Genomic DNA, 27,760 nt, shown 5'->3' with positions numbered 1-27,760 from the left:
TAGTTTTAGTTCATATAACACAAATATATTTTTAATTTTAAAAATTTATAGAGAGATTGATATAACCATCCATGATTTATTTATTTAAATATTCAAACCTTGACAATAACTGAATACATCCATGATTCTATTTTATTTTATTTTAAAAATAATGTTAGTTTACGTAAGGATCAGTCAAAACCAAAAGTGATTGAACTTTGAGTTTTGGTGTTATAAATTTATAATAATACGGTAACAATTGTGGCACAAGAAAAGTCTCTTAATTTTTTTTTGCAAGAACATAAGACGCTTCAACTTTGTCTTACAAAGTACGCATCGGAGTATAAATATAGAGTACAAAAAAAATCTCCCCTTATGCGGGATCATATATTCACAATGTACGTATCAAAGTATAAAATATAGCTCACTTAACCATATTGTTTACCTTTATCTACGGAAATTTAGAGAAAATATACTTAATTTTTGTCAAAGATATAGATCCAAATTAAGGTATGCTTTATTATAATTTATGCTTATGGTAATTTAAGTAGACGATAACGCTAAATATACTTGCTGCTTTAAATACAGTACTTTGTATTTATGTGTAGATCCATATTTTAAACTTATATACCTTTTTAATTTAAAATGAGGAAAGAAAGTTTTCCAAATAAAAACTCAAAAATGCCACTTTTAATCTATCTAATATATTGGAATATCTTATGATAATTTAATTAGGCAATAACATTAAATATACTCAATGATATGCTAAGTGTATCCGTATAAGAGAATTTAGAGTTCCTATTAACGAAATATATATACATCATCTATATATACATTTTTGGAGACATTTTTGAAATAAATCATGGAGTTGACACTTATTTACAATGTAATGCCACTGATATTAATTCTTAAGATTTATTTCTTTAATTAGATATATGTAAATCAAATTTGTTTGCCAAAAATCTGGAGACAATCTTTCCTAATATCTCGATAATGATCATTTATACTCTATTTAAATTAAGATTTTCAATTCAAAATCACTTACCATATATTATAATTTATATATTCAATATCTATAAATTTATATATTCAATATCTATAAATTTTTTTTATGATATTATGAACATTTGGACATATCAACATTTTAAACTAACACATGATGGGTTATATTACGGGACGAAATTATATGGTGGGGCAGAGTTATTTGGCGGGACGGGTTTGAATCAAAGTTAATAAAATTTTAAAATATCATTAACCCGTTCCTTCAATATGGGTTAAATCCTCACTTTATTATTTTGAAAGACCTGTAATATTAGACATATCGAATCAGTCTAATTTAGTTAAGATTGTATAAAACAAAAAATGTTCCATAGTATATTGTTACTTAATGATAATTATAAACTACAAATTATAAATGTCTTACAAATAATACAATTTGCAAATTTTTATATATAATACATAATTTAGAATTTTTAAAAATTATAAATTTTAGAAAAAAATCACCCCGCGGGTCAATTCCTAGTAATTTAAAGAATGTAAAAATGAAGGAAAAGTAATATTTAATTGATATGGCTCAAAAGGGGAATAAGCTATGGATTTTCTTACAAATTTAAGCTCCTATTTATTTAGTTACAATGAAAACATGATATATCAACCAGACTTCTATATATAAATTCTTATATTGTAAAAGGATACATAGTACAAATCGTTAACCAATTAGATGGGTGTGTGATATTGCTTAAGTCAAGTACAAAGAATCAAGAAGCAGATCTTTAGGAAATAAATATGAATGGTTTGGTTGAACCTAAATATTTATAACTTATTACATAGATTGAACTGTAACAATTATGTTTTTTTCTCAAAAATTGGCAATTCTCCAAATAAAGATATTCAATGAATATTTTAGACTTTATCTACAACTTTTACAAATTTAAAAAGAAAAAATTCATATATAAACTAAAACTAAACAATCTTATCATGTTGAAAATAAAATTCATAGTCAAGAATATTTATCTTTAATTAAAGATATTATAAAGTTTTTACATGCCAATCAAAGTGATAGATTTTTTGTGTTTTGATATTATAAATTTATAATAATACAGTAACTATCTAGATATTTTATTCTTTTTAAAAAATAATAAACCTATCATATATTTTTTTTTTCTAAAAGAAATCTGAAAAAGTTTTAGATATTTCCAAATTTTATGATAGAGACAAATGACAAACTATTATCGTTTTCAAAAATAAATAATCTTAAATATGTATATATGTAACACTAAAACATTTCTTTTCCCGAAACAATAACCCAAAAATAATAATAATTTCCAATTTTTTTTCCTTTTAAATTCTAAATGATATTTTTATAATGTAAATAATTCAGAATAACCTTAAATGGTTCTAATTTTTAATAAATATTAACCTTTATATTTGGCACTATCACAATCCTTATAAAAATTAATATAGCTTAAAATGTTTTAATTTTTACTACTTAAACATGATTTTATGATTTTGCTATTTTTATTTCCTATATTATAGAACTAAGTTGAGAAAAATATTATTTAACCCATCTGAATTTCTATTACACACAATTTATATTTTTAATTTTTATTAACAATAGAAACATACATTTGATAATTAAATAATTTAAACATTAAAAACTCTGTTCAATAATCCGAGAAATAATATGCCACTGAGTTTCTTATCATCTCCACAAAAGAAAATTATAGAACACAAAAAAAGTGAAACTTATAATAAAGGAAGGTTAAGTCATCATGATTAAAATATATATATTAACAAAAAGTTGGTTTAATTCCTCAATAAACTATTGATTCCATTATCATTAATAATTAATATGATCAATAATAACATTATATATATTATATATAAACATATTTATTTACAAACTAAATATCACAAAAAGTTATACGGACTCCGTTTTATAATGGACAATAAACTATTTATTAAAATATCGCACAACTCTTAAAAAAAAAGTAAAACAATGCACACAACTAAAAGAGTTGCTTTACTCCATACCAAAAAAAGAGATGCCTTACTTGAATACCAACCAAAGTTCATATTCGTACACGTATTAGCGAAGATGTCTTCTCCAAATAAGTCTTTGTATGTGTATAACGGTGTCTAGTTCATACGTAGCTCAAGAGAAGCACAAGAGTCTCTACTAAAACAATCACGATCGTTCGATTGGCCATACTTCCAGATAGCACCGCTATCACCGTTGAGGTGGTCTTCACCGTGCATAGGGAAGAGAGGAAGCCTACGTCGATGTTCCAGATAAGCATTGACACCACATTCTTCTTCTTCTTGACGACCTTCCAGACCAAACATAGGCTTTGGTCTATGCAAGAAGTTGCAAGGCGCAAATGAGTAGTGATGATTATAATCCAAGTTTGCCCATCCTCCACCTACGTTGTTGTAATTTATAGAACAGTCTTGTCATTATATGTAAAACATTAAATTTATATTCATATATGAAGGATATATATTATTTGAATTAAATGGCTTATTGTTTGGTACGTACCATAGACATGTGTATTAATGGGGCCATTAGAAGCATTAACAGCACCACATTCAGTATCTTGATATGACTTCGATCAAGTTAAGTGAGTTTGGATTCTCTCGTAAACCATCTCTCTACCACTATTCAGTTCATCCAAATCCTGCACCAATTCATAAGTACAACATGAAATCTAAACATTACCAACACTGCTCATGTAGTAGAGGACGATGAATATGAAATTCGGCTTTAAAATATAAAAGTTTTGCTTTTCTGATTTCTCGGTTCTATGTTTGAAAACTTGAACCCAATATATTCTGCCATATATGTGTAGAAAACATAAAACGTAGTCCTGCATCCAACATCAAGTGTTTGCATACTTCCTGCATAATGAACCGAAACTGAATCAATATGGCCTAACATTGTATATGGAATTTATTTTTAAGCATATTGTAAAACACAAACACGATATAACTCTTACCAAGAGTCGAAGCATTTATCTTAATCTGGCTAGAAAGAAAAAGCACAGTTAACTATTGAAACCAATATTTGTTTGGCCACATTCATGAGAGATATATACAATAAATTTTAAATTAAAAACAAAAATAAACTATTGAAACCAAATTTCTATTTTGATCATGCCAATGTATAAGCCTCAAATATCGAGCTAAACATATTTTATATATATGCATACCTTCTATGATATTGAATTTCTTGCTATTGGACGGTCAATACACTTTCTTTCTTGAACATTAAATATATAGACACCATTTAGGTCATGAGGATTCTTTCTTTCACGCTGCAAGTAACAACAAAATTAAAAAAAAAAACAAATACTTACAATAAGAGTATTCACAGAGAACTCTAGAGCAGCTTTGGTTTCAGTAGGTCCCGACTTCACGCAACAGGCAAATTCAAAAATGTCAAAATGTGAACCATGCCATAAAACCAAAATGGTAGTATGCACTAAATGTTATACCTCATATGAAGGTACTAAATTTGCAATGTTGCGAACAGTGAATGCATCACCCGGTTGGAATCCCAGGACAGTAGAAGGACAAACCCTAGAGTCTGCACAAGCGATCACCAGAAACTGTTGCTTACACTGTTAGCAACAATTCCTTTCTCCAGACAAAATTTAAACCACAGAAGATAACTCAAGCCTTCCGTGAACAATAATAAGCATTTGTAAATTGTAAAGGTACCTTCGGAGCTTGAGCATCTGCCAAATTTTTGTAGTGTTCTAAGTTATCCCTGCTCAAGAGTATATCATAAGGTGGGGAGAAACAGAAAGGCAAAAAGTAATTTATAAACCATTGAAAAAGCAAAAGACTGAAGAAATTGGTTCTGCTACTTACGCTTCTTGAAGTAATTTATAAACCATTGAAAAAGCAAAAGCAAAAGTACTTATGCTACTTGAAGGCGAGGAACCGCTGTTTCATGTCGTCAAATACATCATTGTCATTTTGTCTATTAATTGCAACCCCATTAGCTTCCTGAGTCAGTCCAGGTGTCTTTCCTGAAGCCATCACTTGCAAGTTTGAAGCTTTTCTTCTGCAAACACCACAACACTTAAATATTATAAAACGTCTCCACTGAGATTGTGCCACTTAAAGCATCACAAAAATACTCTTATTTTCAAATCTTACAAAAGACACACTACTTATAGACCAATGAGAAAAAGAAAATTTGTATCATAAAACTATTCGATGTGTAATTTTCACATATAAACTACAATTCAAGTAAGGAGAAGACTGAAATATTGATATATGACCTCTAAAACTCACGAAATTTTACTCAAATTCAAAAGCAGTCCATGCAATCAAAAACGAATTGTACCTATACTTCAACACACTCCCGAAAGCTCATCTTCCATCCATGGCAAGCTTTCGAAAACTCAATACTAAGAGAATTAGCACGAACAGTCACAAGAAACTCTCTATTTTACAATTTTATCACAATAGACATACCTTTGCAATCTCGACATCGATCTCGATTTAGAGAGCCACCGGAGACGATAACTTGCACGATAATGACATTAGAGCGAGCAACCTCTGTTTTTTCGTGAGCTTCAAAACAGATTTATGTGTTTTAGAAAGTAAATATACGTTAGGGTTTCTAGCAATCAAAAAGAAAAGCATGTAAATTCATGATAAATACAAAATATAGTTTAGATTAGAGACTGACTTTTTGTACGATGAAACAAACACGCTTTGATGATCGTATGCCCACATCTCATTGTAACCTGAGAGGTTAAAAAATCCAAAATATATGCTGAAAAAAATTATGAATGCAGGGACAACTAATACGCAATAAAATCGCATATAAAAATATATAATATAACAAAAAGAAACACAAACATTACAATAGGTAAATATATGTAAAATATACAAACCAAATCTATAGAAATACCTTTCCAAACCTCGTTCTGTTCTCGTCAAAACCATCTTCGTCCGAAAGCTTTGTCGATGGAACCTCCCACGTTCTACAAAACTGAAACACATATCAAAAGAATCAAATCAGCAAAACAATAAATCAACGAATTAATGCAAAAAATAAAACAAACAACAAACAATATGCACACGACGTCTAAAGGTAAATGAAAACAGTATTTGCATGACAAACAATTTGATTCATCAGAATCGTAGCTGTATAAAAAAATCATAACGGTGAAAACTATCTAATGGGCACAGAAAAAATAATACCTAATTCTCACCGATCAACAATATATATAGCTTTAAGATTAGGGCAAACATCAATCATTATCTTAAGAAATTTAACTTTTTAATTAGAAACTAAATCAGAAAACTAACAAAAACGAATATTAACTACTAAGATATAGAATTTATCCAAAAAATAAACAAATAAATTAAAGCTAAGATTCCATAATCCTTAAAGTCGAGACATTATGACATTCGTATCCCCAACGATTACACTATATAAAAAAAAAATTAAGGGTGATTAAGACTAATCATCTCAAAACACGATTAGCCTTATATACCCCTAGCAATTAAGAACAAAAAATTTCGAAATTGAGGGTGTTTAGGACATTATTATAGAGATCAACACACGATAAGACTTATATACCCCTAATTACGAAGAAGGAGAAATTTCGAGAAGAACAATTCATTAAGGGTGTTTAGGACAAATCATTCTAACTTTTAACCACAGGCCTCCAATGCCCTAACTTTCAATATGGTGCGTTTCTACTTCTCAATTAATTATTGTAGAGATGTTTTGGGGATGCTATATCCGTCCAGGTTACATTTTGTATATCGCTTGAGTATATTTACGTATATAGTTATTAGGAAATTAAGAAGACCAGGCCACATTTTGAACCGTTGCAATAGTTATGGTCCTTATGGATAAGCTGTACCATACTTTTGTGCCTAAATTCTCATAATTTTGTTTGGTTTAAACTATAAATTTCAATCCTCAATTCTTAATTAATACTCTGAAATATATAATATCTTATTTTATTGACATATAAAATTTGATTGAGCATTATCAAGATTTGCTTTGCTACTACCATCCTATATTTTTCTTAAAACGATTTAAAAACTTATAAAAATATACCACTATCGCGTGGATTTGAAATATGGGAATAAAGAGTTCACCCTTACGGTGAACCCAATAATTCAATTACTCGATAGCACACTTTCTGAACATAAGTCACTTTTGTTTTGTCAAAGAGTAATAACCCCCAACTATCACCTAATTATGTAACAAAACTCTATCACCCTTCTCTTTAGTTTTAACCAATCGTGTGTAGTTTCACCTTTCACCAAATTAAAAGAAAAAGTATTATTCACCCCAATTATATAAACTACAGGAAAACATGTCTTTTGCAACTATGTTTTGTGACTCTATACAAGAAAACCTGCAATTTGGGACTCCTTGTTGTGACTATTTATGTGGTCGCAAAAAGAGCGACTATTTTGTAATTGATATGCGACTTTTAAACGACTACAATCCAAGCAGATGGAAAATAGTCGCTAATTAGCGACGGAAACACCTAGTCGGAAAACAGTCTCAATTTAGCGACTCATATCCGACTGTTTTGCCATTCTATTTATTTGGTCGCAAAAACGTCGCACTATGAGACCACTTAGCGACCTAATATGTAGTCATAAAACTCAGTCGCACAGCAGTCCCAATTTAGCGACGTTTTTGCAACTACATCTTTCGATCACGGTTTAGTAGTAAATTAGTCACAAAAAGTAGGTACAAAAACGTGAAAAATACGAAAAAGTTAGGTGTACTGAATTTTGTGAATTATTTGAAATCGGTCGCAAAAGAGTTACAAAAGTTGGCACAATGTGAAAACTGCGATAGAGTTAGGTGTACCAAACTTTGTGACTCCTCAACATTCAGTCACAAAAGAGTCACAAAATCATCACTATATATACAAGGCCTTCGTCATTTTATTTCTCATTCCATCCAACTTCAAATTAAGAGAAAAAACGTAAGGAGAAAGAAAGAAAAAACGAAGGAGAGAAAAAAAAAGAAAAAAAAAGAGAGAAATAAAAGAGAGAAAAAAAACGATGTGGAATAATCCATCACGCGAATGGATGTACAACCGAAACGATCCATACACTAGTTATGTTTCGGGGGAGTATTTGGCGGGTGTGGAACAGTTCATCGATTTTGCGAGCTCTCACGTTGAAGACAGAAAAGGTCGGTTTTAATATTGTCCTTGTGTAGTCTGTCAAAATTCTAAACGCATGAAAGCTGCCACAATTTCGAGTCATTTGCTTAGTAGGGGGTTTATGGCGAATTAGTATGTATGGTATGAACATGGTGAAGATTATAATGTTGTTGGGGAGGGAACTAGTAGTCATCATGAATATGCTGATAATACCGATTATACTAGTGGTACGCATGAACCAATAGGATTTGATGGGGAGAATGTATATGCTGGGATGGCTAATGATGGGGAGAATGTATATGCCTGGATGGTTAATGATGCATTTCATGGTTCTGTACCATATAACGAATATAATGAACATGATCAAAGTGGAAACGATCATGTTCATGAAGAACCCACCCAAGAAGCAAAACGATTTTATGACATGCTAGCTACCGCAAACATTCCACTTTACGATGGATGTCGGGAAGGTCAATCGCAATTATCGTTGGCAGCTCGGTTCATGAACAATAAGGTGGACTACAATTTGTCAGAAACTTGCATGGACGGATGGGCATAATTGTTTACAGAATATTTACCAAAAGGTAATCAGGCGACCGGTTCCTACTACGAGACAGAGACTTTGATGCGAAAGCTAGGATTGACGTACTATACATATGATGTATTTATAGATAATTGTATGTTGTTTTGGAAAGATGATGAGAAGTTGGGGAATTGCAAGTTCTGCGGAAAACCAAGATAAAAGGAGAGTAAAGGAAGAACAAGAATACCATATAGTAAGATGTGGTATTTACCGATTGGGGACAGATTGAAGAGAATGTATCAATCTCAAAAGACTGCAGCTTCGATAAGATGGCATGCTGAGCATGAATCGGAAGCGGGATTAATGTGTCATCCATCAGATGCGGCTGAGTGGAAGAATTTCTAGCAATTCCATCCCTCATTTGCAGAAGAACCGCGAAATGTTTATCTTGGATTATGTACTGACGGTTTCAATCCTTTTGGCCCGTGATCTTGACTCCATACAACTTGACTCCAAAAATTATTCGTTGTGGCCCGTGATCTTGACTCCATACAACTTGCCTCCTGATATGTGCATGAACAGTGAGTATTTGTTTCTTACAATTTTGAATTCGGGACCAAATCATCCACGAGCCAGTCATGATGTTTTCCTCCAACCACTGATCGAGGAGTTGAAAGAGTTATGGCATAACGGAGTTGAGGCATACGATGTGTCTTGTGATCAAAATTTCATATTTAAAGCCGTCCTTTTGTGGACTAATAGCGATTTCCCAGCATATGGCATGTTATCGGGATGGACTACACATAGAAGAATATCGTGCCCAATTTGTATGGAGGATACAAAATCATTTTGGTTGCCAGGTGGTCGGAAGACATGTTGGTTTGATTGCCACAGAAGATTTCTTCCTCTAAACCATCCGTTACGGAAGGACAAAAAGCACTTTGTGAAAGGTAAAAATGCAGTGCACGAGTATCCACCTGCATCGTTGACTGGTGAACAAGTCTTATATGAGCGTATAAAGACTGCCAAGCCGCCAAAGACATCTGACTGCGGAGGAAATGGGCATGAAAATAAAGTGGATGGGTATGGAGATTGGCATAATTGGCACAAAGAAAGCATAATGTGGGAGCTACCTTACTGGACCGATCTAAATCTACGACACAATCTTGATGTGATGCATATTGAGAAAAATATTCTCGATAACGTCATGTACACTGTGATGAATGTGAAAGACAAATCAAAAGACATTGTGAAGTCAAGAATAGATGTTTCCAGATTTTGTGATCGGCCTGAATTGCATGTTGATGATCGAGGGAGAGCTCCATTTCCTATTTGGAGATTGAGTGCGAAAGCAAAAAAAGTCTCCTTGAATGGGTCAAATCAGAGGTCAGATTTCTAGATGGCTATGTAGCAGATTTAGCTAGTTTTGCAGATATCAATGCCGGCAAGTTTTCGGGAATGAAAAGTCACGACTGCCATGTATTTATGGAACGATTGCTTCCGTTTGTGTTTGCAGAACTCTTGCCGCGAAACGTACATCTTGCATTATCAGGTAAATATATTTAATTTATAAATATATGTTTGCTCTATATATAAAATAATATGACTATTAATTTTATTTTATTTGTATTGTAGGCATTGGAGCATTTTTCCGTGATTAAAGTACTCGATCATTGGAGCTAAGTCGCGTCCAACTTTTGAAGGAGAATATTGTCATGATTTTGTGCAACTTGGAAAAAATATTCCCACCTTCTTTCTTTGATGTGATGGAGCACCTACCTGTACACCTATCATACGAAGCAGAGCTTGGCGGTCCAGTTCAATATAGATGGATGTATCCTTTCGAAAGGTTTTTTAAACGTTTGAAAGGCAAGGCGAAGAACAAAAGATATCCAGCGGGTTCAATCGTACATGAATGATGAGATATCATACTTCTCGGAACACTATTTTGCATCGCACATTTGTACAACTATTAGAAGAAGGTATTTCATACTATATTATAATGAGAATACCATTATTTTAATAAAAGCAAATATTTTTATGAATTAATATATATACTTATGTTCGCAGGACAAGTCGGTATGATGAAGGTGAAGTTCCTGTATATCCTGTCCCGGTACCAGACATATTCACACAAGTCGGTCGTCCAAGTGGCAAAAGTAGTGAGTTCTGGTTAACTGAGCAAGATTGTACATGCGCACATGCATATGTTTTGCGTAATTGTGACTATTTTCGACCGTTTGAAAGGTATACATACATTTTTACCAAGTAATAATATTAATTTTAAGAGCGTTCTCTCTATTAATCGACTAATGAGAATATCTTTTTACATGTCGAAAAACAGTATGTTGGACGCGCAAATTCGGGATGAATATCCAGAACTCTCTGATGATGAGGTCACTTCTAAAAGAGACGAAGATTTTCATTTATGGATTCGCCAATACGTACGTCGTATATACTAACGATCTCACTTTAAATCGACTCATGGATTGGAATATATATCTTTACTAATCTATATAATTTTCATTTTAGGTGGAAGCAACGAGAAGTCATCAAAATTTTCCTCCATAGGTTCATGAACTAGTGGAAGGTCCTGAAAACAAAGTCAAGTCATGGCCCATGTATTTTACTAGAGGATATATGTTTCACACGCGGAATCATGGGCGCACTAGAAAGACAATGAATTATGGGGTATGTGTTCGAGGACAAAATTATTCTGAAGCATCTAACGAAGAAGATTTTTTTGGGACCGTGGAAAAGATAATCGAGCTCGAGTATCCAGGACTGGTTAACTTAAAGCTCACATTTTTCTACTGTGAATGGTTTGACCCAAAGGTTGGCAAAGGAATTCGTATTTCAGATGGAGGCGTTGTAGACGTGCTACAATCAAAGAGATACCAAAATTACGAACCATTTATTTTAGGTAATTTTTCATCCTATTTTCAAGTATTTGCTATAGAGACGATCTTATTTTATTTCAAATTTTTGGCTTTGTACAGGGTCTCAAGCTGATCAAGTGTGTTATCTTTCATACCTGAACACAAAACAACCTCGAAAAACGTGGCTTTCAATTTGCAAAGTTAATCCAAGGAATGTTGTTCAAGGGAAGTTTACTGAAAATGATATGGTTATACTGCAACAATCTGTTGATGAGGCACCTCCGAGCATGATTGAAGAAGTTATAGTTGAGAGCTTAGTTGACGGAAATCATCAAGATGAACCTATCGATTTTGATATTGAAGATGCTGAAGGAGAAGACGAATTTCATTGTAATTCATCAACATCCGAAGATGAAGATGAAGAAGAAGGTGAAGATGAAGAATAATTATAAATATAAGTCATTTGTAAAATAATTGACTAAATTTTAATGTGTGTTTTGTAATATATTTTAATTAAATGGCTTGATGATGTGTGTTTTGGAAAATAGAATTAAACACCCAATTTGATATGTTTATTTACTAGTTTTTGTAAGCATTTAACGATTAATTAAACAGCCAATTTGGTAACATACTTGCCATACTTGAAAGCAGGTTCTCGGTTCGAGTCAAGTAGAGCTCTTGTTTTCCATCATTTTACTAACAGTCACAAAACAGTCGCACTGTTGCCACCATTCTGCGACTAAACAAGATAATCGATCACATCTACCAAACGGTCACAAAACAGTCACACGTTTTCCACCCTTTTGCATCTAACACCTGAGACTTAGCGACTAAAAATGAGAATATATCACCATTTTTCAAAACAGTCGCAAGACGGTCACATTTCTGCCACCATTTTGCGTCTAACACCTGAAACCTAGCGACTACTTTGCTACATATTACCAACTCTCGATATTGAACAATCCAAATTTCTAATTTGGGGTTTGTTTATATGTTCCATCATACGTTACTAGTGTGATATGATCGAATTTAGTTATAAATACTTAACCAACCTCTTGAATTTCAATGATTAAAAACCAAACATGCAAAAATACCTAATCCATATGAAGTGTTACATGTTCTTTTAAGAGAATGATAGAGAATTTATAACAAATTATGATATAAGTTGTGGAAGCAATTTTTTACCTATCTAAGACTTATATATGTACTTTATGCTACTAAAATGAGTGTTTATATGTGATTACAATCAATAGAATGAAACAAAATCCATATGATATAAGTTGTGGAAGCAATTAGGAGTGATAATGCACCAGAACTTGCATTCACTGAATTGATTAAAGAACATGGCATGTTTCACTTTTTCTCATGTGCTTATACTCCACAACAAAATTCTGTTGTGGAGCGCAAGCATCAACACTTGTTAAATGTGGCTAGATCACTTCTTTTCCAATCCAATATTCCTTTGAAATATTGGAGTGATTGTGTTTTCACTGCTACTTTTCTAATCAATAGGATTCCTCCTCCTTTGCTTAAAAATGTCACACCATATGAAAAGTTGATAAATATATATACTACAAGAAAACAGCCGATTACCGACTACAGCAGCCAACTATTCATGTAGTCGCCAATTTTAGCGACTATCTTGCTTCTTTTTTACGACTATTAAACGACTATAGAAAAGTAGTCGTAACGTAGTCACCAAAGAGCGACAAAAACCAGTTGTCAGTAATGTAGTCGCTATATGACGACTATTTACCGACTAATAAGTTGAATATATATCTTAGTCGTATATTAATCGCTATTTTAGCGACTATTGTCTGACAACTTCTGTTAGTCGCTATTTTGGCGACTATATTATGATTACGGGCGTGATTGGAATTGGGTGCTGTGAAGTCTGTCCACAGCCGTATTTTTTCCTAAAGCACTAAATCTACAGCAATCATGCTTTATATATATATTTCAAATCTAGCCATTTTTTTGTTTTCCTTTTTTTGTGCTGTACAAAGCTCAAAACCTACAGCACTAAAATTTTGTCTTTGAAAAACTTTAAGGAAAATTAACGCTTTCTCTCTTCACTCTTCAATATTTTTATCTTTTGACATATTTCTTTTACGTAAGAGATTTTTTTTATTTTTATTATATAGGTTCAGACTTAGATTTATCTTAACTACATATACATACATATATACTTTATATATTAGTTATATGCATATAAGTATACAACTACCATTTAGATTTTTTTTTATTTTTTATTTTAAAAAAACGAAAATAAATATTAATTTTTAAAAAATTATACCATCTAAATATATATGTAACTTCTTATTTATTTTAATTCACTTTTTATTTATATGAAATAATAAGTTTATAGTTAACACAAAAATACATAAATCTATAAACTACAGCATACAGCTGAACCAATCAAACTTTTATTTTAAAATGTTACAGCTAAAGCTAAAATATCTACAGCCAAAAACCTAAATCTACAGCCGAAAAATATACAGCATAAATTCTACAGCTAAAAACATAAAGCTACAGCTGTAACCAATCAGGCCTTACATTGCATACAACAACCAGTAGTCACAAAATAGTCGCTAATTTTGTGACTAATATGTAACTACAAAACGTAGTCGCTTTTTGGTGGCCTTTTAGTAACTACTTAGTCTCCATAAATGTTTATATAATCAAACTTCACCATTTTTTCTAAACCCTAAATACAAAACTTTAAATCTCTAAACTCCAAATTTTTATCTTAAACTTAATCTCCAAACCCTATACTTCAAACCCTAAACTTTAAATTTTAAACTCTCACTACAAAAAAGGCGCTCTTTAACGTCATTCATTTTGAAGGTTAACGTCGGTATTTAACTGACTTAATTATTATGGCGTCAGTTTTTTAAGCGACGTGTTATCCTCCGACGTTAAAATAATTAACTTCGGTTACAGAAACGACATGAACTTTAACGACACAAAATTAACGTCAGTTTTCTAATAATTAACGTCAGTTATAAACCGACACCATTGGAATAGTTAATGTCACTAAATAAACCGACGCTATGTGCCTTTGGTTTTATTGCCAGTTTATTAAATTTATTTATTAGTATATAAATTAAAATCGGAAGATACTTAAAATTAAGAAAGACAAATGGCCCATATAGAGAATTTCTTTTATAAATATTTATTTTTTTTACATGAACTTTGTCCTAAAAAATATGAAAATCCTTGAAAACAATTCACAATATGCCCATTATCTGTTCTTCAAAGTTTCAAACTGTCGTCTCTGAAAGTCTTAGGTTATTTACCTGAAATCAAATGTAAATTACAAAATCAGATTATAGAATTTTTAAGTAAAAAAATGTTATTAAAACAAAATAGTTGCTAATTTTGTGACTAATATGTAACTACAAAACGTAGTCGCTTTTTGGTGGCCTTTTAGTAACTACTTAGTCTCCATAAATGTTTATATAGTTTATGCCTACCAAAAAAAAATATTACAAGAACAAAATAGTTTATGCCTACCAAAAAAAAAAAGGAACAAAATAGTTTATCATCATCAATACTCTGAAATATTTGCTTCTCGTAAGCTTGTAAAAAATGTAAGAAAACCAAAGTTATCAAAAGTATCGGGAAATGACCAACTTACATCTGCATTCGGATTGGAGACAAGCACTGTATATGATTTTGGCGATATCTTGACTAATCAAGAAGGTCAATACTAACAACACTAGAGCAAAACAAAAAGAGTAGAAAGTAACAAATAACAAAGTCTTTGCCCTTCTTCTTACTATACAATGTGTGTCTATATCATGTCTCTATATATCTATAATTTCACCAACATATATTAGATTTTACATATAAAGCATGTTAAACGGCTGAGAAATCACTAAGATACTCTCTTTATCCATAGAACATATCACACATTCTCCACAAAAGTTTCATTAGTTAATCAAAATAAGAAAGGATTTGATTACAAAGTTGCAACTTTATCTCTCACTTAGAGAGTAAGATCAAGAACTGTAACCATTTACTTTCTATTTTAACTTACAGTAGATTGATGTGGTAAACTAGTCAATTACTATCTTCACCCTTGAGCTTGTCCACCCAATATCAATGCTCCTCTGTGTTACATTTTTAATCCATTCACGCTGAGAATGTTGCCATCACAATGAAGCTGATAGCTAAAAGGAAAGTCTGAACAAATAAAAAAGACAAGAAAGTTGGTTGAGTCAAAAGTATGGTAATCCAACCGGAAGGGTCGTTTTGAGTATGACGATTGCAATTCAAGTAAAACAGAGTAATGTTTTATAAAACCAACTAAAACAAAATCAAATTTTGTTTCTTCATACCTTCTAATCCCAGACCAACATATGAAAACAATGTAGTAAGCCATAATTCCGGAAGACAGAAGTCCTCTACTCACCTTTCATGGAAAGCATCACAACACATTTGAATTCCACACATTTGTGTTATCATTGATCAAAACTCAGGAAATGCATCTCTTCCTGAAATGTATGTAAATGATCCAAATTATTTTTCACCTAACTATCAATGCGATGAGTCAAACTTAGATAGAGAGAGATCGAAACAAACTGAAATATGAAAATAAGAAATACCATAAACTCAATTTCAGATTCGTCTCCAAAACCTACCGAGAAACATTTGTAAGAATCCAATTCAACTAAATTCATAATCCTTGTTAAAATCAAGCAATTTCATCCGAAACACAACACATTTCTAAGAAATTTCTATCATACTAACCTTTCTGAGCGATTAGACAAAAAGAGAGATTGAGAGCTGAAGAAAACCACAAAATCAAGTTGAAATACGATTATACGTTTCGATATGAATCTCGACGATCAATTTCGTCGAAATCAGAGATGCAGAGCGACGAGAATTGGAGAAGGAGAGCGACGAGAATCAGAGATGCAGAGCGAAGAGAATCAGAGATGCAGAGCGTGGAGAATCGGAGATGGAGAGCGACGGCGAAGAATTGGAGATGGAGAACGAAGACGAAGAATTTTGACCTGGGAAATTCAGAAAAGGGGGTAATCTCACATGAATATGCGTTAAAACTAATCTGCGAAATTATCTAGAGATAATTAATAAACGAAATAATAAATTACTAAACTTTAACGTCGTTTTATTAAACGACGCTAATGACCGCTTATTTTTACGTTTTAAGTCGGTTCCGAAAACGACGTTAAAAAAATGACGTATCCTACCGTATTTGTTGTAGTGTCTTGTAATGCATTATGCATATATATATTAAATCATAAAGCATTCAACCAAAATATAACCATTATATATGTATAAAAACATTTTTTTAAAAGGGTTTGATTTGATTCTTTAATTATATTATATATATATATATTATTTTATTTTCAAAACTGAAATCATACACTTAAAAAAATAAAAAATTTCAGATTTATAATTCTAAATTCGTTGAAATCTACAACAAATCTAATCATTTAGTATTAAAATTAAATTTATGAACTGTTGTATTAAAATTAAATTCCAATTTGGTTGCATTTCAACCCATAGTTTATTAAATTAATTTTGGAAGACTTAAAATCTGGATTTAAAATTAGGGGAAAATGAAATTTGAGACTAATTGGGGGGAAATGAAATTTGGGTCGGGGAGAAATGAAATTTGGGTCTAAAATTCTTCAAAGCGTTTACTCTTTTATTTTTGTGCTGAAGTCTTCTTTCTCGGTTTTTCCCTTATCTCCTCTAACCTAATACCCTCGCATCCACAACTCGCCTCCACCACATATTAACGCCGTTTTGCCTCTCCGGCGTCCAGTGCCTCTCGTCGGTGCCGTGAGAGGGATCCTTTTTTGTCATTGGTGTTATCTAATCCCTCATATGTGGTTGTCAGCGGTTGTCGTCGGAGGTATAGAGTTCGTGATTTGAGATCTCAATTTGTGGCGGCTCGAGACATCTCCTTGGCTCGTGTTTAAGAATGATGGCCTCCAGTTTTTGGAGTCCGCGGCGAGAGGATCCACACGGTACAGCTGAAGAGGGATTTATGGCTAATTGGGAAGTTGATTTGTCGAAGAATCTAGAAGACTACCTTCAAAATTATTACCGGAGAAATCACTGGAAATGAAGAAGATGGGCAGATTCCTGTGAATTCGCTGAAGGTTTGTGGTATTTTGCTTCAATTTTCAGAAATTTGTTTCTCTTTTGATTCAACTTATTCCATTTTTTAGAGTAATTGAGAATTGGGTTTCGAATTTTGTGTTTCTCTGGATTTGTGGTTGTTTTCTGCTTCATGGTTCGGTTCAGGTTTACTCCCAAGAAAGTGGAGTACATGTACAATTTGGTTCTACGTACGTTGGAGTTTCTATCGAAGCAAAGGTCTGTCCTTTTGAACTCCTTGTGTTTTTTCGCTTAGTGAATATCTAAGCTAATTGAACTAGATAAAACATTAGTACTTGTTTGTAAAAATCCTAGCATCTCAGTTTTAGGGGCTAACTTCGATTCATATTTCTCTATGTGTATGGGTTTTATTTCGTGTTCACAAATGAAGTGAATTTATACCATCGTTGCGCCACTGTTTATATCAGAGGAGTCATGTCGTCTTTGTCCAGCGCAGCCTAAGAGATGTTTTAGAAAAGTCCCAACACTTTGAGTTTAAGGTACGAGTTCACTTGCTCTCATATTTTGAACGTACTTAGAGCATGATTATAGGTGGGTTTTTAGAATTTGCTCTTAGCAATATTTAAGTAATTTATTTGTAAAAGTGATTGTTAAGAGATAGTATTTTTGAGTTAAGATTTTTGTGTGATTAATGGTAGGCTCTTAACATGTGGTTCTTAGAAAAAAAAAATTAATATAAAATTTTTTTTATAATTATAGAAAATTTAATAATTGTTACAAATTAAAAAAATTAAAACATACATGAGATACAATTTATAACATAAATAACATAAAGCATAAATGTTTTAAACTTAATTTCTGGAATATTTTGTCCATATATGCTCGACCAAATCATTCTTCAATTGTTGATGCATACCTCGATCACGAACTCGGGCTCTATTAGTCATCATTCCGAAGAAATTTGAAGGCATATCTGTAGAATATGTGAAATCCACCCGTGAACTTCCTGCAGATTCCGCTTGTTCGAATTCGGTCGTATCAAACAGAGTATAACCATCTCGTTCGTCTTCTACTATCATATTGTGAAGTATTATACATGCTCGCATAATATTTCCTATTTTTACCTTATCCCAAAGAAGAGCCGGATTTTTGACAATGGCAAATCGAGCTTGCAAAACTCCAAAAACACGCTCGACATCTTTACGGAAAGCTTCTTGATGGGTTGCAAATAAAGATGCTTTATCAGTTTGTGGAAGTGAAATAGATTGGATAAAGGTAGCCCATTTAGGATAAATGCCATCCGTGAGATAGTAACCCAAATTATACTCGTTCCCGTTGACTGTATAATTCACTGCTGGTGCTCGCCCTTTTAAGATGTCATCAAAAAACCAGAGAGCGATCTAGAATATTGATTTCGTTTAAAGTACCTGGCGGTCCAAAAAACTCATGCCATATCCAAAGATCTAGGGAAGCTACAGCCTCTTAAACAATCGTTGGTTTTCCAGAGGCACGTGTAAGGTAAAAGAGATTCAAGCAACTTCGGGTTGGTAAGTTCCTTTCTGAAGGCATGTTCTTGTTGCTTCAAAGCAAACTCTTTTTGCCTTATCTCCCATAAAGCCTGAATCCTTTCTACAGCCTGCCCTTCTTCTTCTACAAGTGGCACAGTTGTGGCATTCTTTTTGAGTTTTGCCATGGCTGCTTAACACCAGCATGACGAGATTGAGATGCTTGAGACTCAATGTGGGCTTGGGAAGCTTCAGAATCTACCTTTCTTCTTTTATTCTTGTCAGTGGATTTAGTGGACTGCTCTTGACACCACTTCTGCTCATTCCTCAACGCTCTCCATGCATGCTCCAAGTTGAACTTATTGTCGTAGTCAGCCTCAAATATCTGATGCGCAAGCTTAATCAGATCGTCATCATTCATACCACTTGACACATGTCCTGCTGCAGCTTGGAAAAAACCCACAAACTTACAAACAAGCTCATTTATCTTGGCCCACCTTTGTTTAAAGTGGGTTGGCTCTCTCTTTTTCTCACCAGATATATTGGGACTTGCAGCATAATATGCTGCAATCCTCTTCCAGAATGCTACTCCTCTTTGCTCATTGCCAACAATGGCATCTTTACTTGTATTAAGCCACGCAGATATTAAGACTAAATCTTCTTGACTTGTCCACTTTTTCCTCTTTCTTGGTGTAGATTTAGCTTTGGCGCTTCCACCTTGAGTTGTAGCTTCTGTCACTTCTGTCCATTGGGTGCTGTAGGCAGGGAGATCAGATTCACCAAGTCTAATACTTGGTGATGCTGACTCATAAGCATTGGGGTTTAGGCTTCCTCTTTCTTGTTGACTTGTTAACATCTCCATGAAGCCAGCAGAGTTAGTATATGGATTCATCTCCAAGAGTTTCAGGGAGTTTACAAAGGGAATTAAAGAAAATGAAAGATGAGAGAATGAAAGAGAATGGGAGAATAAAAGAAGAATCTGGGAGAATGAAAGAGAATGAGAGAATAAAAGATGATTCTGAGAGAATGAAAGAGAATGAAAGAGAATGGGAGTTTCTGAGAGTGTTAAATAGATTGACAGAGAATGAAAGAGAAAGAGAGACTTTATATGTTAGTGTTTGTTTACAGTTGTGGGTAACAATCAATGATACACTTACTTCTAAACCCTAATGGAAACCAAACAAGCATTGATCAATTAAAAACTGATGTAGACAATCTAATTCAACATCAAAACTAACAGAAAGCAAACAATTAAAAACTCTTTTAAGAGGCATTTATCACTAAATTAACACAACCAAAACACTCAAGTCTCACCTAATATTAACTACAAAAATAATCAATGTTCTAAATCAAATTCAAGATAGCTTCTGTTTCCTTAATGTCTGGCCATTTAACGCAGCTTCTGATCCTCACAGTCTCCTCTCCGTTCTCTCATCTTTGTGTCCAATAAACACCATATCTCACAATAAAAAGAAAACAATAAATCAAATTCAAGATTAAGAAACAAAACAGATTAACATTTGAATTAAAAATCACAAATATAATGAAGACTAATCACTACACGAAGCATTTATGAAGTATAATCACTACACAAAGCATTTATCTGATGTAGACATTCTAATTCAATTTTAGGTAGACAAATAGCAAACAATTAAAGACACTCTAAAAGCATTTATCACAAACTGACACAACCAACAACACTCAAGTCTCACCTAATCTTAATGAAGACTAATCAATATGCAGCAGCTAACAAAAGCTCAATTATCTCAATAGTTTCCGGAATATTAATCATCATCACAAATGATCCAACAAAGTCTTAATCCAAACAATCATCCACACATCAAAAACAGAGTATTACCTGACATTCATGTTGAAGAACATGACACAACTGCACTGCTTCTTTAAACCGAGTGCTTCCATGAACTCCACTGCTTATTTAAACCGACATTCATGTTGAAGAACCTACAATATTAAGCATATACAATCAACTTTTATAGTTTGAGAACATGCTTCCAATTGACAATGACTTAAACATTACAGAATATAGATTAATCATGCTTCTAATTAGACAGCATCATACACTTAACAACAAAGAACACTATTTCTCAAAATCCAGAAACCCTTATTAAACAAATCCAAAGAACACTACTTAGAAATTACTTAAACAACAATAACACTAACTCAATCATGCTTCCAATTAGCCTATTTTCCCCAAATCCCGAAACCCTAATTTCAAAAATCTGAAGAACCCTAATTTGAAAACTATTTTAATACATCAAACACACACTCAAACATGCTTCTAATAAGGCAAACAATAGACTTAACAACGAAACCGATTATCCCCAAATCCCGAAACCCTAATTTGTTAATCCGCAAAATACATCAATTCAAACACCAAATGAGACATGCATACCTTCAATAATATAGAGCGAGAGCGAGAGAGCGAGAGAGCGAGAGAGCGGGAGAGAGCGAGAGCAAGAGCGGGAGAGCGAGAGAGCGCGAGAGCGGGAGAGAGCGGGAGAGAGCGGGAGAGAGCGGGAGAGAGCGGGAGAGAGCGGGAGAGAGCGCGAGAGAGCGTGAGAGAGCGGGAGAACGCGCGAGCGAGACGCGCTCTCTCGCTCGCGCGAGCGAGAGAGAGCGCGAGCGAGAGCGAGAGGGAGAGGGAGAGGGAGAGCGAGAGGGAGAGCGAGAGGGAGAGGGAGAGCGAGAGCGAGCGGGAGAGCAGGAGCGGGAGAGCAGGAGCGGGAGAGCGGGCGAGCGGGAGAGCGGGCGAGCGGGAGAGCGGGCGAGCGGGAGAGCGGGCGAGCGGGCGAGAGCGGGAGAGCGGGAGAGAGCAGGAGAGCGGGAGAGAGCGGGAGAGCGGGAGAGCGGGAGAGAGCGGGAGAGCGCGGGAGAGCGCGGGAGAGAGCGGGAGAGCGCGGGAGAGCGCGAGAGAGAGAGCGAGCGAGAGAGCGCGAGAGAGAGAGCGAGCGAGAGAGCGAGAGAGCGAGAGAGCGAGAGAGCGAGAGAGCGAGAGTGCGAGAGAGCGAGAGAGCGAGAGAGCGAGAGAGCGAGAGAGCGAGAGTGCGAGAGAGCGAGAGAGCGAGAGAGCGAGAGTGCGAGAGAGCGAGAGAGCGAGAGAGCGAGAGCTATTTGAGCTTCATAAACAAATACACATATAAAACTGGGTATAAATGTGGGAGTTTTAATGCTTTCAACGGGTCAATAAGTTGCCAAAATGACGCTTGTGTGTTAAGAGCTGTTTGACATATCTCACCAAATTCTTTGCATTTTAAATTTCAGCTCATATTGATATAGTCTTTGATGCTTTCGTCTTATGTGTGTTTGTATTCTAGAGTTGGATAGTTAGACCTAGTTGGCGTGTTCTCTTAAGATGTTATGTCGTTGCCTTCTCATGTTGTGTTTCTTTTTTCAGGTAGAGGATCTCGACAAGACCAATAACAAGGAGGCAGTTTTTGGAGAAGAAAAGCATAAAAAAAGTAAGACAAGGAAGAAGAGTTTAAATCAAAAGAGTTAACTAAGCCAAGTTCTTTCTTGATGATTGTCATCTACTTAGTTTTAATTATGTTTTTAGGAGGATGTTGTATTCTTATTTTTAACTATGTTTTTAGTTTTATTTTGTAATACAGTTTATATATATATATATATATATATATATATATATATATAAATATAGTTTCATAATAATTAAATATAATATTTTTATTTTTAATATCATTTCATTCCATAAAACATTATTCATAATTTAAATATATTTAAAATAATTATTATTGAAATACAATATTGTATAAAACATAAATACTGTATAAATACGATCATAGTCGCAATATAGTCGTCAATTAGTCACTAGATTTGGCGACTACGCTACGACTACGCTTACGACTATGAATATTAGTCGTAAAGTAGTCGCTAATTGGCGACTATTTTTACGACTACAGTATTTAGCGACACTCGATTACCGACTACTATTAATAGTCGTTATTTAGTCGTATAATTACATTTAAAGACTAATTGCCGACTAATCAAGTAGTCGTTAATGAGCTGTTTTCTTGTAGTATAATAAACTACCAAATTACTCAATGCTTAGATCATTTGGTTGTCTTTGTTATGCAAGTACTTTGTTGAAAGATAGAACTAAATTCACTCCTCGTGCAAAACCCTGTGCTTTTTTGGGCTATCCTTCAGGTTTTAAAGGTTACAAAGTTCTTGACTAGCTACTAATCAGATTTCTATTACTAGAAATGTTATTTTCCATGAAAATGATTTTCCTTTTAAAGATGATTCACAATTGATTCCTGATTTCTTTGCTCATACGATTTTACCACTGCCTGTTTTTATTCCACATGATGCATTACCTAATGTTGCATCATCTTCTACCTCATCTGCATCATATTCACATATTCCTGTATCACCACCTGAAATAAATGCATCATCACCTGCATCCGCTGAAGAATCTGCATCACAACCACAAACAAGCATTGTTCCTGTTACTAATGCATCATCTAGGATTGTTGCATCATCATCACAGAACCATAATAGGAAAAATGCTGCTGTGGTTACTGATAATACTCAGATTTCTCTACCCATTGAAAGACCTAAACGGCAAGCTAAAGCACCTACCTACCTTTATGATTACCACTGTGCCCTTACTCAAATTTCTCCACCACTGCCACCAAATCATACCACTCCATATCCTCTTTCTTTTGTCCTTTCCTATAAATACTTCAACCCTACATACTGTTCCTATCTCCTTTCATATTCCTTAGAAACAGAGGCTAAAACTATTAAACAAGCCATGAATTCAGAGAAATGGAAGGGTGCTCTCAATGTTAGAAAATGCAGGACTTCTAGCCTGCAAACCAAGCTCAGTCCCGATTGATCCTTATGTTCAGCTTACTAATGATACTGGTGTGCCTCTGGAATCTGCAACACCATACAGAGAACTGATTGGTCGCTTGTTGTATTTGACAATAACTCGCCCGGATATCACAATTGCAGTACATAAGCTCAGTCAGTTCTTGCAGTTTCCAACCGATGTTCACTTACAAGCTGCCAACAGGATTTTGAAATACTTGAAAGGAAGTCCAAGCCATGGTATCTTCTACTCTGTTGATACAGAATTGTGCATCAATACATTTGCATATGCAGATTGGGGAACCTGTTTGGACACTAGAAGATCTGTTTGTGGTGTATGTCTTTATCTGGGAAGCTCTCTTATCTCCTGGAAATCGAAGAAACAACCAGTAGCAAGCAATAGTAGCACAGAGGCTGAGTATAGGAGCATGGCTGATGGTACACGGGAGATCCTTTGGGTACAGAAGTTATTGAGAGATTTTCGAATCAACGTCACTACTACAGCAAAGCTCTTCTGTGACAACAAATCAGCGATATACATAGCTACTAATCCGGTCTTCCACGAGCGCGCTAAGCATATCGACATTGATTGTCACACTACACGAGATCAGATCAAGTTTGAAATCTCAAAGCTCTTCATGTAGACAGTGAAAATCAACTGGCAGATATCTTAACTAAAGCTCTTCATCATGGCCGATTTCACTCTTTGCTTGGCAGGATGTCTTTGTCAAACCTTAATAATCCTTTATTATGTCCGGATTAAAAGGTTTGCGGGGGTGTATTATAAATATTATGATAAGTTAATCTTAGCATTTAGTAGAATGTTGTATATAAGGAAAACTTTGTATACCGAAACATTAATGAGAATAATAATCAATTTCCTAATCTTACTTTCTCTCTCTTTTAGCTCTCTCTCGAGTTTGTTACAGAGTTTAGATTAGGCTTGATAAGGAGCAATAGCATTGAGTGTAAATTAAATATGTAAAACTACAAATTATTTCAAAAGTCGAATATATACGTTATTTTTTCTTTTTGTTAACAATTTGGAAATTTGGAAATGGTAATGTTTTGGAAGGAAGCCAATAAGTCGTATCCCAAATATGATAAGTAAATCCATTGGGAGGGAGGCAAATAAGAAGCAAGTATCATGAGAGCAAAATAGTTACCACCACCGCCCAAACAACTTAATATGTTTGCATTAACAGACAAACTATCTGAACTGATTCTCTTTAAATCCAACTCACCATGACCTGCTTGGTTATCGTTTGATGTTCATAGTAATTAAGTTTATAAGTTGTAATCAAGATAAACTCACTGCAACAGTCTAGTTCTTATACTCAATCATTTATATGCATGAGATTAAGTTTTGCATCTTGTTTAAATAACAATATTTAAGTTGTTCATGGGTTCCAAAAGAGGTTATGGACCTGTTGCTACATTACAAGCAGTCCACCTGAGTTTTGCAAAAATATTTATCATATTTTAGGGTTCTTTTATTAATACTAGATTAGGGCCCGTCCGATGTCCGGGTTTCAATTTTTTAAAAATAAAATTAAACTTAAAAAAAAGATATATTGAAATTTTGTTGTAAGCTGAAACTATCTTAGAAATAAATAGAGAAGTTTTTATTTAGAGAAAAAAGTTATTTATATATTCGTTTTTTATTCTTTAATACAACTAATATATATATATATATATATATATATATATATATACTATAATTATTGTAACATTTTTTACAATAGTTTAAATTATAATCAATTACCAAAACATTTTCTAAATATTCATCATTTTATTATTGCCAAATCTCAAAAATAAGATTTTCACAAAATGTTTTAGACGCAATCCACCGGTCAAACCGTCATCTTATTTACATATATTTAAAAATCTACTATCTATTTTATTATTGAAAATGTGTTTTTTACATCCAATCATATTTTATCGTGAAAGTATTTTCTTTACCACGTCCACCTACAACATGTCTATATGAACGCATTAATCTAACTATATGTCTCATATAAAAACATATGTTGATCTCACATGTTTATAACTGAAAAAAGAAACTCAATTAAATTAATTTAAATCCTTACATATTTTTAAGTGGAAACGAACATGAAATAAATAAGAAAAATGTTAAATTAAATCATTACATATTTCTTTCATTTCTTATAATTCACAAAAAATAAAATACAAAATTAAGTAAAAAATATTACGAAAAAGAAAAAACATATATTGATCTCACATATTCCTAATCAAAAAAAAAAGAAACTCAAATATTTCCAATTGGAAAGGAAACTGAAATAAATAATATAAATGTTAAATTAGATCATCACACATTTCATTTTATTTATATAATTTTTTACACGTGTCAAAATCTGATCGATAAACTTGACACGTGTTACAATCATATGAGTTACCAACTTTGAAAATCAATCTTTATTTAATAAGATAATAAGATTGTATAATTTCTTAAATCCTTCTTTAATTTTCAAGGTATAAGTCATCCTTTTCTTTTAGAATTAGTAGCTTTAAATTAGAATTAGTAAATGATTTTTTTATTTTTATTTAATAAGATACATATAGTTTCAGTTATCTCTTTACTTTTTTAAAATTGTTTTATATACGATATATATGTATAGTTACCTTATAATTTTTATTCTTAAATTTGTATTTTTATTTAATAAGATACATCTAGTTTCCTTATAATTATTTCTTTTTTTTAAGATTTTTAGAATTGTTTTAGATGAGATATATACTTATAATTTCCTTATAAATTTTAGAATTGTTTTAGATAAGATATATACGTATAATTTTCTTATAATTTTTTTTTTTAATAAATAAATGGATGTTTTTTTGTGGAGCAATACTTGGGTTCACCCTAGGGGTGAATCCTTTTATTCACCCCCTTTTAGTTTAACCAATCAGAATTCGCCATATAATAAAAAAAATATTAAACTCATTTAATTATTAAATCTAATCCCTAACCACTTTTTTATAAACCCAAACCGACGTTTAACTTCGTTTAATTGTAAAATCTAAATCCGTTAATAAACCCAAACAGATATTTAACCTCGTTTAATCATAAAATCTAAACCCTAATCGTACTTCTAAACCCAAACCGATATTTAACCTCCTTCAATTGTAAAATCTAAATCCGTAAGTATTTTTCTTTTTTTGTGTTATTCGTGTTAAAATCTAAGATTGATAATTTGACATATGCGTATAATTCCTTATAATTTTTTAAAAAAAAATTTTTTAACACGTGTCAAAATCTAAGATCGATAATATTGACACTTGGCACGATCCTATGAGTTATTAACTTTGAAAACCATACTTTATATAATAAGATTTCAGGGGCTGTTTAAAAAGGTAATCTTGTTTTTTATGCCTAAAATTATAACAATTTTAGAATATTCAACTACTTCATAAGAATAATATCCAACAGAATTTATTCCTGTTTGTTTTTGAATTACTTTCATTAATTTATGATAAATGTTACGTTGTGGATGCTTATCTTAAGATTAAGAAGACCAGACCACAAATATTGCACCCTTCCGGAAATAATGAACTTAGTTTGCATCATAAAATAAAATAGTAGAAAAAAAAAACTGAAAAAGACAATAAAAAGGAAAAATATAATGATATGGCTTGGAGTCATATCATATAAAATACATAGAATTATATTATAAAATAAAAAAGACCATTCCTATTACATCTATAATATTAAGAGAGAATGAGGGGCATCATTTTGACAAGCCA

The 27,760-nt window shown here is 33.0% G+C and overlaps 3 protein-coding genes and 2 long non-coding RNA genes across 16 annotated transcripts; 3 read left to right on the top strand and 2 right to left on the bottom strand.

The window, feature by feature from the left end:
• Positions 1-2,889: 2,889 nt before the first annotated feature.
• On the bottom strand, positions 2,890-6,356 carry LOC9321983. 6 transcript variants are annotated; one of them, XR_002333097.1, is made up of 11 exons: positions 5,906-6,353; positions 5,681-5,738; positions 5,464-5,562; positions 5,333-5,379; positions 4,852-5,047; positions 4,699-4,747; positions 4,473-4,586; positions 4,188-4,292; positions 3,975-4,003; positions 3,518-3,876; positions 2,890-3,401 (listed from the first exon to the last, which is right to left on the bottom strand). It is a non-coding gene; the product is annotated as an uncharacterized LOC9321983 (long non-coding RNA). The 6 variants fall into 6 exon arrangements; XR_002333095.1 differs by having other exon boundaries at positions 4,699-5,047; positions 5,906-6,355; XR_002333096.1 differs by having other exon boundaries at positions 3,975-3,999; positions 4,699-5,047; positions 5,906-6,355.
• Positions 6,357-9,042: 2,686 nt separating this feature from the next.
• LOC110229805 lies at positions 9,043-10,446 on the top strand. The gene is made up of 2 exons (XM_021030740.1): positions 9,043-10,216; positions 10,300-10,446. The coding sequence occupies exon 1, from the start codon at positions 9,044-9,046 to the stop codon at positions 10,061-10,063; it is 1,020 nt and encodes a 339-aa protein (XP_020886399.1). The 5' UTR covers position 9,043; the 3' UTR covers positions 10,064-10,216; positions 10,300-10,446.
• Positions 10,447-10,463: 17 nt separating this feature from the next.
• Positions 10,464-12,334, top strand: LOC110229804. Of its 2 annotated transcripts, XM_021030739.1 has the most exons (5): positions 10,464-10,646; positions 10,735-10,911; positions 11,009-11,355; positions 11,500-11,587; positions 11,664-12,332. In XM_021030739.1, the coding sequence occupies exons 3-5, from the start codon at positions 11,284-11,286 to the stop codon at positions 11,987-11,989; spliced, it is 486 nt and encodes a 161-aa protein (XP_020886398.1). In that variant the 5' UTR covers positions 10,464-10,646; positions 10,735-10,911; positions 11,009-11,283; the 3' UTR covers positions 11,990-12,332. The 2 variants fall into 2 exon arrangements, with proteins under 2 accessions (XP_020886398.1, XP_020886397.1); XM_021030738.1 differs by having other exon boundaries at positions 11,009-11,587; positions 11,664-12,334.
• Positions 12,335-14,668: 2,334 nt separating this feature from the next.
• LOC110230538 lies at positions 14,669-16,645 on the bottom strand. Of its 3 annotated transcripts, XR_002333679.1 has the most exons (4): positions 16,299-16,643; positions 16,154-16,185; positions 15,586-16,042; positions 14,669-14,842 (listed from the first exon to the last, which is right to left on the bottom strand). It is a non-coding gene; the product is annotated as an uncharacterized LOC110230538 (long non-coding RNA). The 3 variants fall into 3 exon arrangements; XR_002333677.1 differs by having other exon boundaries at positions 16,154-16,645; XR_002333678.1 differs by lacking the exon at positions 16,154-16,185 and having other exon boundaries at positions 16,299-16,641.
• Positions 16,646-17,137: 492 nt separating this feature from the next.
• Positions 17,138-22,771, top strand: LOC110230399. 4 transcript variants are annotated; one of them, XM_021033195.1, is made up of 5 exons: positions 17,138-17,617; positions 17,652-17,683; positions 17,829-17,900; positions 18,110-18,181; positions 22,563-22,771. In XM_021033195.1, the coding sequence occupies exons 1-5, from the start codon at positions 17,503-17,505 to the stop codon at positions 22,662-22,664; spliced, it is 393 nt and encodes a 130-aa protein (XP_020888854.1). In that variant the 5' UTR covers positions 17,138-17,502; the 3' UTR covers positions 22,665-22,771. The 4 variants fall into 4 exon arrangements, 1 of the variants encoding a protein (XP_020888854.1); XR_002333501.1 differs by having other exon boundaries at positions 17,142-17,683; positions 18,073-18,181; XR_002333502.1 differs by lacking the exon at positions 22,563-22,771 and adding an exon at positions 19,844-20,800 and having other exon boundaries at positions 17,139-17,900; positions 18,073-18,181.
• Positions 22,772-27,760: the final 4,989 nt, after the last annotated feature.

Source organism: Arabidopsis lyrata (assembly GCF_000004255.2).
Source record: "Arabidopsis lyrata subsp. lyrata unplaced genomic scaffold ARALYscaffold_3, whole genome shotgun sequence".
In the NCBI taxonomy this organism is placed as follows: Eukaryota; Viridiplantae; Streptophyta; class Magnoliopsida; order Brassicales; family Brassicaceae; genus Arabidopsis; species Arabidopsis lyrata.
Note: the sequence above shows the minus strand (reverse complement) of the source record. Positions and strands in the feature narration are given on the sequence as shown.